We start from the raw sequence: 10605 nt of genomic DNA, 5'->3' as shown, positions 1-10605 counted from the left end.
CTGATATTTGCCTTGTAACTGATGTAATAATAATTTGTCTGCATCATATTTAAGAGTCTCACCTTCCAGCGCATTTTGCAAAGGCTTGTTACTTTAGGTCTCTCTCACTAGGTATTTCTGTGGTCCCCATCATTGCAGAACCAGTATCTGAGCATCTCATAAATGTTAATGTATTTATCCTAGCACCCCTGTGCTAGCACCCCTAGCATCCCTGTGAGGCAGATAAATATTATCTCCATTTAGAGGGAGAACTGTGGCACAGAGCAATTAAGTGTGCCCAAAGTCACACAGTGGCAGAGTCTGTGGCAGTCAGGAACTGAAACCAGATCTTCTTAGTTCCCCTCCAGGACCTTAACTACAAAACTACTACAGCAGAATTGGTCTGACTTCATTAATGGAGCAGGCATGATAGCAGAGACTCCACAGTGTAGGATCATTCTAAAGGGATGTAATTTATGGACTCTGCAGCTATACATAGAACACCAGAGCACACAATTTGGGCAAGATGTGAATGGACAAGGTATTAATCAAAGATTCATGAAAAGGAGAGAAAGGACCTATAGTACTAGGTCATGCCACCTCTAGTACATCTCAGGGATTAGTGCAGAATTGTCATGAAATTCAACAAAAGCACAGCACATTCTTCAGTGCCTTTTCTAGTTTAGTTTTAAATTACCCAGTCATAGGTTCTTCCACCTCTTCAACTGGGAGACTATTCCACAGATCTTACACTTAGAACACTCTAAATGTCTTTTTGGTCTAATTTCAGTTCACTCATTATATCACCCTAGACAATTCCTTTTATCCCAGCCATTCCCCCCAAAATTGAAAGAAACATTATTCCCTATTTTCAAACAACAAGGCTAAAACGGTGAAATTTTAAATAATGATCAAGGAATTTTTTTTATTCATTTAAGTTTCAATATCATTACAGAAAATGTTATGGTACAGAGTTGTTTAACATTAGTTTTATTTCTTCGCTCATTTGATTTCCACATGAATGCTGGTAACATTAATATCTGTACAAGATCAGTCTTTGATTTTTTTTTTTTTAGTTTTTAGTTCTGTACATTTTAAATGTATTGGTTAAAAAGGCTGTCAGCACTTAAGGAAGCAATTTTTTTTGTTTGTTCAAATAAAAGGTATCCAGTTACTGCCCAAGAGTACTGAGCTGGGTGGCTGCTGGGCCGAGAGATATCCCTGAACGCGCAGCGAGGGAGGAAACCTCGGGGCTTGATCGGGTTCCCAGTGCAGCCACTCTGCTTTTGGCACTGTGCACATCAACACGAGATACAAGATAAAGAACAAGCAGAAGCTCTCTGTGAAGCAGTTATGAAGCATACTAATAAGGGAAATCCAAGTGTTGTCTACGCTAGTATAAATAAGCAGACAGCCTTGTTTTAAGAGCATTAGTTGTATCTTAAAGATGAGAAAAAACACAAGTTCTGCAGGCACCTACTGCTGTCTACTAAAAGCTACTGCTATCAGAACTAGCATTGAACACACAAAGCAATTGCAAGAAAGGAAAAAGTTGCTTTGATATAATCAGAATAAATTTCTTTGTTAAGATTTGTTTTTTTAAAGTTTTTTTTAAAAGGTATTTATTTAAATTCCATTTGAAATATAGTTCAAGATGTTGACTATACTGATCAACTTTTATCCAAATCAGAAAAACTAGCTGTGCCGTTGCATATTACAGGATACAGTCAATGATATGTGGACATGCATCAAAGCTTCACTCTTGCTGGTGACATCATAGCCTTCCGATGACCATAACATCCACCACCTCGCCCTTGTGAAGCTCCACATACTGCTCTGTCTTTGGAGGTAGCATCAACAGTCCATTGGCACTACGCATACTCATCAGACGACTGCTCATCTGATTCCCTAGAGCAGAATGAGAGAAATACTATGGTTAACACTACTACTCCCACAATATATGAAGATGGAAAAAAGGGCTATTCTTAGGAGGAGAATCATGGAGCTAATTTAGTCATGGAGCGTGGGGTCTGGATACTCAATGGACACATGGCAAATACCTACAGAATACCCAGGAGAGAGAATTTCTCAGCCTACTTTTTCCAGGTTCTCCAAACTTCCATTCACTCACTTGTCCTCCTTGCCATCCAAGCTCCCACATTTCTCCCCCTTACTACCCCACATAGAATCATAGAATCTCAGGGTTGGAAGGGACCTCAGGAGGTCATCTAGTCCAACCCCCTGCTCAAAGCAGGACCTATCCCCAACTAAATCATCCCAGCCAAGGCTTTGCCAAGCCTGACCTTAACAACTTCTAAGGAAGGAGATTCCACCACCTCCCTAGGTAGACCATCCCAGTGCTTCACCACCCTCCTAGTGAAAAAGTTTTTCCTAATATCCAACCTAAACCTCCCCCACCTTTCCATCTGTGTTCTCAAATCTTCCCATTTTCAGGTTGCCTTCCCACCAGTTTCCACTGACACCATAGTTATCTTACAATTTGTAAGAGTATCTAATCCATTTCATACAATAACTAAAAACCTAGCACAATCTACATAATTCATCCGCTCAAAAGAGCTCAGAACTCCCACTCCCATTTGACACCCCCAGCCTTGCAATATGTTGTGAAAGTGAACAATTTCAGCTCTGCTGGACCAATTGTGAAGCAAAATACAGAGGCAAAAGTCCCAACAGAGAATACCCTGCCTTTGGCTTCTTGGTGTTCAAACCTAGGGACTGACAGTGAGAGCATTCCAGTTGGTATCAACTGTCTGCCTGGAACATGAGAAAAGAGGTAGTGCATAAAATAACGAGGAACTAAAGCATGTAAAGCTTTACAGATAAAAATCAACATCTTGAATTGCATCTGTAAAAGTGCCTGTTCAGTCTTTGGAATCAATGGTGTAGAGCTCCGTGTGTGAAATCTACCTATGTAAGCAGTGAGACACAATCAATACTAACAAGTCTCCAGGTAGTTTCCAAGAAAAACTTCATGTAGGATGTATTGTTTTAAACCAATCTGGAGGTGACAAAAACATGGGTAACTGCAGCATGATCTACATCCATCTGAGAGATAGGCAAGGTCAACCTACTAGCCACATGCCGATAGAAAAACTACTCAAGTACTTCTTCTACCTAGAAATCTAGGAGCAGAGCAGCTGAGGATCGAACAGCATTCCCAGATTGCAAATCTTGTGTAAAAAGTGGCATATCTTCTTGATTGAGAGAATAGATACCACCCTCAGCTATCTCGACTAGATGTTTCTCCCATTCAGCTAGCAACATCTCTGTTTATTTGGAATGAAATTCAATCAGCCAGCTCCCATCAATGCCCCTACTTGTATTTAGTCAATGTATGAGTGTGGAAGTGAGCATGTGAGGAAGTGCATGTCTGTGAGCGAGCATAAACAAGTGTGAGTGAATGTTTTTGCAAAAGAACATGTGTAAATGGGCAGGTTGTGTGTATGCAAATGAATGTGTGTCAGGGAGCATGAAGGCAAGCGATCGTGTAAAAAATTGGAGTAGGCTAGCAAGCGTGTGTTCTACAGCATCAGTGAACTTGCATGTAAGTATGTGCAGGTATATGTGTGTGCATGTGTCTGTTGGCAAATGTGCAGTTATACGCATAAGTGTGTAATATGTGTATGTGTTTGATTGTTTGTAATGGTGGGTGTTTGGGAGCCTGTATGTGGTTGTGTCAGCCTACATAAGTGGCTAACCTGTACTCTGTGCCCAAGGCAGTGGTTCTTGGTGATGCCAAGTCAGTATGCACCGATGGTATTCTGGGCGAGGATCCAATTTTACATCACATGATAACTGCAGGAGAAGCAAAGAGAGGAAGAAGAAACAGACTGTCATTCACATTTCATTAGACAAGCTAGACTTTATTCTGCCTCAGTCATCAGCAACAGGATTGTCAGAGTCTGTCTAAAACCCAAGAACTAATACTCCCTACTACTGTCAAAAATTCCATGGACAAGTCAAGTGGTCAGGATCTCAGGCTTATATCTCATTCGAAAGATGGTGCTTCGAACAGTGCAGCTCCCACTAATGACAGTCTGTGGTATCAGTTGGGTATTGACTCAGAGGGAAGAGTGACATCTATTTAATCACCATCAGCACTTCCTACAGCCCAATCCTTGTGAAATCTGATAGGATCACTGGACAGAGTGGCATGACTGGTTGAGAGACAGAAAGAATAGAGCTTGCTGTTGAGATTGCAGGTAGCGTTTGCAGCACTGACAGTTTACAAGTCCATAGATTTTTTCTAAACTGAGCAAATTTAAAACAGACATCATTAAGAGGAGAGAAACATGGACACAACAGTGATTTTATAGACACTATCTCAGAACCTTCCTATTTTCATTCAACATTCTGATGTGAACGGAGAGCATTCTGATAGGTTAAGTAAGTTGGGTTGACTATATGTTTCCTGCATCTCTAGGTAATCCTTCTATACAAACTTAACAGCTGAGAAAAGCTTAACAGAAATCTCCTTTGCTTTCCCTCTTTTTCTTTTCATAATTTCAGTCCACGTGCTTAAACTCACCACATCCTGTGCCCTTCCACAGGCAGCCCTTCCTGCAATTGTCTGAGCTACTCTTTCAGGCACTGCCTTTCTTATGTTCTTATACTATGTCTCTGACCTTCCTAGATCCTATGTGCACTCAAAATTCTGGTAAAAAAAAAAAGCCCCTGCCCCTGCCATAGTTCTGGGCTTTGGACAGTCAGTTCTTTTAAATGTAACAGCAATATGACATCAGTGACCTTTAAACATTTTAGTACATTATGTCAGCTGCAAGCTTACGAGTGTCAGCTTGGAACACCATCACTTCTTGCTGAACTGCTAGGATTGCTTTTCTTATCCTTCTTGGATTAGACATCAGTGCAGTACTTTTTGACTTGCTTCACTATTGCTTAGTGGACCATGTACATCTTCAGTGGTACCCTATGCACAGCTGGTACATCCAATGAAATGGCAGCACTTCATAGAAACATTGCTAAGTTCAACAATGGCACAGTACCTATAGAAAATTCCAGCCCGGAAAAGTTTAGCCCCCTTCCAAATCCAGAAAATGGCTGGAGGAATGAGCTAGTGGGAAACCCAGCTGCTTATGAAATTCATAAGTGTTAAATGGCCTCCATTGCTCAGTGAATTGCAACCTGCACTGGCAGAAACATGCATGAATGAGATTGATATTACCCATCATTCAAAGTAAAAGGTCTGGGAAAAATGGAACAGAGATGCAGCAATGTGTAAGTGAAAAACATGGATCCATCTTGTAGTGATTTCAGGAGCTAAAATGATCATTAAATGAAGCTAGGAATTATGTTAAATGAGCAAATTTGCAAGTTTGTGGATGGGCCGGTTTGACAGGCCTAACAGGACTCTCTGGACTGTTATGCAGGAAACTGGGATTTGCTTGATTCCTTGATCCAGTCTCCCCTTTCCCTGGGCTGACAGTAGCTTGGAAGAGGCATGGTGGAAATTTTACACTCACCGCTGGGGTTGGGAAGGAGAATGGAGAAAGGGCCTCCAATAGCAACCTCTAAGCCAACCCTAAACTATTCCTGTCCCTTCTCAGTGTAAACACCCATTATATCTTTTCATGCAATTGTCTTATGACCATTAGTTGTTGTTTAATCAAATTCAATGTATATTTAGCTTTTTAAAATCTTTCCAAATCATTCTCCTTTCGTCATCTGATCTATTCTCTGCTGTGAATTCCCTTCAATTTATCGTCATATCTCTAGTGCTGAGATATCCAAAGTCAGATAGAGTATTGGGGGTGGGGGTGGCTCACTGCACCTGTCAGACAGCAGGATCTCAACATGATATAAGAAGCTATATATTTTAAATATAGCCTATATTTGAAAGTCCTTACCCTGGCTTTGATAATGGTGGGCCGAGGATCCAGGATGCCTTGCATTTTCCTCAGTGCTGGGACAACAAAGAGATTGCAGGTGACAACAGCTGATACAGGATTTCCTAGAGAGCAAAACACAACAGTAGTTCACATGTGAGTAATTTTGAGTTAAAATGTGAAATGATGAAATAATCTCACATTTCCATAGCAGGTTTCATCCTGAAGGATTCCAAAGAGTTTTTTACACTATGTACACAGGAAAAACTTCACTTAAATCTGGAGTGGCATATGGCAGTTGTTAAGCAGTACACAACTATACTACTAAGGAGTTTAGGACAAGAAGTGAAGCAGAGTACTGTATCCAACTGAAATTGAAAGGGAAATTTAGGGCCGCAGAATGTAATTTATCAGATTATAATACAGACTAGACATTGGGCTAATACCTGTTCTCTTGCAAAAAGTTTCATGGGATCTTTAATGACTGCACATGCTCAGATTCTTTATGTATTCATTGGGAAGTTGGTTTTTGGCAGTATAATGCCCCCTAACATCATGCCAGCAAATTGTTTTAGCACTAATTCAGAGGAACTAGCACCAGCTACTGAGATTAAGTATTGACAGAGAGAAGAGTGCCACCTACTTTTTGCCAATCACACTTCTTGCCAACACCTGGGCTGGCCTTGGTGACAACTCTAGTTATCTACATTATACAATCAAGTAAATGCTCCACTCATCTCCCTCCTAAAAACAATCAATACAGTAGAGAAAGAAACCCTAAGCACATATCTAAAAAAATAAAATAAAAAATCACGATCTCATGAAGAAGTGCAGTTCTTCTGTGGTCACAAACGCATGCAAGGTAAACGGAGTAAAGCAAGTTCTTCCTAGCTTCAGAATATGCAGCTTCCTGTCCACACTGCTAATGCAACACTGAGGGTAGGTCTACACTACCGCTTAAGTCGATGTAACTTACATCCCGAGCAATTCAGGATATATCAACCTGAGCACTGTCCACACCGGCACTATGTCAGCGCATGCAGCTGCACCGATGTAGTGCTTCTAGTGTAGACCAGCCCTCATCCTGTGCCTATTGGTTTTCAAAGAGATACAGCAAAGTGAGGCAATACTGCCCTCTTTTGGTTCATACAGCTTGAGCATGCAGTGTTGTTGTAGCCGTGTTGGTCCCAGGATATTTACTCCTGGAGGAATTCTGTGCACTGCGCATGTGCAGAATTTATGTCCCCCACAGATTTCTTTGCTGCCCCGCAGAAAAATGACTTTCTGATGGGAAAGCAAAAGGAAGCCACAAGAGCGGTCATGCGACCCTCCCCAGCAGTGTGTTTTGGGTGCCCAGGGCAGCCGGCAGAGAGGTAAATAACTGTGGGGCAAGGGTTGAGACTGGAGAAGACCCAGATGGTGCTCCTACTGTGCGCTGGGCTCAGCTGCCAGTACCTGGGCTGGGGAGGACGGGACCTCCTCTTCCCCTGCATGGCATCCGGGGCCATGTCAGACCCATCCCCAGATTTCTCCCCTGGCTGTAGGAAGCTCTGCAAACTCCTCCCCCCATGCTTCCTGCATCCATCACTTCTCAGCTGCAGAGGAAGGGACACTGTACAGGGAGCTGCTCCCCCATCCACCCAACCCCTGTGCATCCAGACCCCCTGACGAGCCCCACTCCCCCTGCACCTGGATCACCCCAACGAGCTACTCGCATCTGGATCCCCACACTACCGAGGCCCATCCAGCTGTACCTGGATCCCCATCCCACTGAGCCCCACTCTCCCACCATCTCACACACCCACACCCCCCTGTCAAGTTCTATCCCCAGATCTAGACCCCCCACGCCCGCTGAGCACCAACCACCTTCACCTGGACCCCCTGCAGAGTCCCATTACCGTTGCACCCAGAACCCCCCCCAACAAGCCCCTATGCATCCAGATCCCCCCGCACCCAGATCCCCCACTGAGCCCCCACACCCAGACTGCCCCACACAGAACCCTCTCAACCCACACCTGGATCACCCACACTAAGCCCCACTTGGATCCTGCCTTGCTGAGGCTGCCCACCTGCACCTGGCACAGAGGGGCAGGGCCCTGGGATGCTTACGGGGCAGGCTCGGTCCTTGCGCTATGTCTGGGTTGGGTGCAGCCTCACGGCTGAGTCTGTGTCTCGGGAGGGAGCTGCATAATGATCTCTCATCTCTGTGCTGCCAGTGGCCTGTGCTTCCCAATGCTATGCTGGAGCTTCCAAATTTATTTGACAAATAAAATTTGCAGAATTTTGAAGTATTGTGCGTAGAATTTTTTTGGTCCAGAATGCCTTCAGGAGTAGATATTAAAGAGACAAGGTGACAATAAAAGACATTACCTCACGCACCTTGTCACAGCTTGAGGATGACAAATAAGACTACAGTTCTGTGACATATTCTGGGACTGTCTAGTTTTTGTCTATATTAGTGGTACGTCAGATTCTGTGATTTAACTAACACAGATATTCCTGCAGAGAATATCTATTGGGAGGGTGGGGAAATAGGAGGAAAGGACAACTGCACAATATTCTTTAAAAAGACAAAGGAAGTCTCTGGATAGAAGAACTGTAGGTCCTGTGCGCCATCACATGTTAGACAGAGGTAAGAACTCTCTAGCATACCCTCAAATAAACCCTTTCCTGAATAAAAATTGGGGGTTTCAGAGTAGCAGCTGTGTTAGTCTGTATCCGTAAAAAGAACAGGAATACTTGTGGCACCTCAGAGACTAACAAATTTATTAGCGCATAAGCTTTCGTCCGATGAAGTGAGCTGTAGCTCACGAAAGCTTATGCTCTAATAAATTTGTTAGTCTCTAAGATGCCACAAGTCCTCGTTTTCTTTTTAAAAACTGGTGGGAAAATCTCAAGTGTTTTGTGCTTAGGAGAGCAAGTGCCAGGCCTCTGACCTTCATGAGGCATCCTGGTTTTATTTTATGGATCTCTGTACCTGTGGAGAGCAAGAAAAATAATTACAAAAATATCTTACCTGGCAGTGCAAAGATTATTTTTCGTACACCATCAATATCCAAAGTTGCAAATGTTGTTGGCAGGCTAGGGAAAAAGAAAGTTGTTTAATAAATACACTGAACTCATATCTAACGTGGCTGTGCTATTATAATGTATAGATTACCTTCCATTCCTTTCCTAATCTGAAATTTTCCTTCTCTTCTTTATTGTCACTGCCTTTTTAACCCTTAGAGCACTGTGAGCATAATCATCCTAATTAAATTGTGTTGAAGAACTTAAGCTGATTAAATTCATCTCCTTGTCCTCATCCTTCCCTCTCTCCCAGCAATCACCTTAACCTACTCATCAAATGCTGATCATTCTCCCTAGTAACCAAATTTCCTCCCAGCTTCCTGACCACATGCTAATACCCTTTCCTCCTAAATTGCTCTAGTATTATTAATACTTATTCATATTGTAGTAGCCCATAGAATCCCAATAAAGGACTGATTACTCTAACCATACAACTCCCACTGCACTCTATGGATCTTTCTCTTCTTGCTGACTCTTGTCTCATTTCATTGAGCCTTTGGGCAGCCACTCTCAAATAACCCAGTCCCTTGAGTACTAACTCAAACACAATTTCACTCCCATACTATTAAAACACCGAGTTTCCAGGTGTCATCCACCTGGAACCTGCTTAGTGTTCCAAGGCTTAAGGACTTGCCAAATATCTTCATTTTATTTAGAAAGAGTCCTGCTGCTACAACAGGTATTTTCTGTTTTTCATACCTGTTCTTTAGTATTAAGAACATTTGCAAAAAAAAACAAAACAAAAAAACAAAAAAAACACAACCCTACCCAGGATCTCTTTCTTTCTTAGCAGTTCATTAGTGGCTGCTGTTTATTCCCACCTGGAACCACAATCTCTGTCTGTGATGACAGAATAATTTTTCAGTGGTATCCAGCTATGAAGTCACAGGCAGAACATTCTGTTTCAGGTAAGGAAGCATCAACAAGAGAAGATAAACTTCTAATCAACAGAAATCCAGATTCTGTCTTCATGCAAATAGCCCAAGAAACCAAGAATGAGAGTGGAAGTGCACAAATTCTACAGTATAGAGCTAGAATTGTTTTTAAATATAAGGCTTTCCAAAGATTTCTATAGTGCATCAGTGTCTCCTTAGAGTCCCTTTCCTCCTGTGACTACAGCGGTAGTGACTCAGACAAGCAGAACTGTAGTCAGTTGGGACTGAGGTCTGTTAAGTAAAGAGCACCCTTTCCTCTTTTCCTAAGCTACTCCAGAATGTTCCTTCATTACTCAGGTTTCAGACAGTTATCACAAATAATCAGCGCAATGGAGTAATGGGAGATAGTTCAAGCAATCTGACTGGCTAACTTAAGAGGCACTGATTCTCTAGGAATGTGCTCTTTGTACCAGTTGAAATAGTATCACCCATTCAAAAGAAATCTATTCCATACAACTATGTTTATTCATTTTATAAAATACCAGTGCAGGGCATTTTCATGGGAATAACGAATAAGGTCCCTCAGCTGCATTTTGGGCTATCAGCTCCCAGCCAGTCATTAATATCCAAGAAATGACCCACAATTTGAAATTAATTCATTGTCAGATTACAGATTAATTCATTGTCAACAAATACTCATGAACAGATGCACCTCACAAGGAAAGGCTGGTACTTAACATTTTCCTTCTTTCCTATCTAATCCCACGGGAGCCACGTCTACCCCAAATTACACATTCTACAGTATCTTACCTTCCATA

At 42.3% G+C, this 10605-nt stretch overlaps 1 protein-coding gene across 21 annotated transcripts in view; it reads right to left on the bottom strand.

Moving 5' to 3' along the window:
- Window positions 1-917: 917 nt before the first annotated feature.
- GPHN (gephyrin) overlaps window positions 918-10605 on the bottom strand; it is a 590200-nt gene continuing 580512 nt past the window's right edge. For 10 of the 21 annotated variants that reach the window (XM_073348352.1, XM_073348355.1, XM_073348358.1 and 7 more), the window contains 4 exons: window positions 8860-8924; window positions 5865-5968; window positions 3699-3795; window positions 918-1887 (listed from right to left, as the gene is read on the bottom strand). In XM_073348352.1, coding sequence (XP_073204453.1) covers window positions 1754-1887; window positions 3699-3795; window positions 5865-5968; window positions 8860-8924 — 400 coding nt within the window. In that variant the 3' untranslated portion in view covers window positions 918-1753. The remainder of the gene's footprint in view (window positions 1888-3698; window positions 3796-5864; window positions 5969-8859; window positions 8925-10605) is intronic. The other 11 variants (XM_073348374.1, XM_073348364.1, XM_073348359.1 and 8 more) reach the window with 2 other exon arrangements.

Source organism: Lepidochelys kempii, chromosome 6 (assembly GCF_965140265.1).
Source record: "Lepidochelys kempii isolate rLepKem1 chromosome 6, rLepKem1.hap2, whole genome shotgun sequence".
Lineage (NCBI taxonomy): Eukaryota > Metazoa > Chordata > Testudines > Cheloniidae > Lepidochelys > Lepidochelys kempii.
Note: the sequence above shows the minus strand (reverse complement) of the source record. Positions and strands in the feature narration are given on the sequence as shown.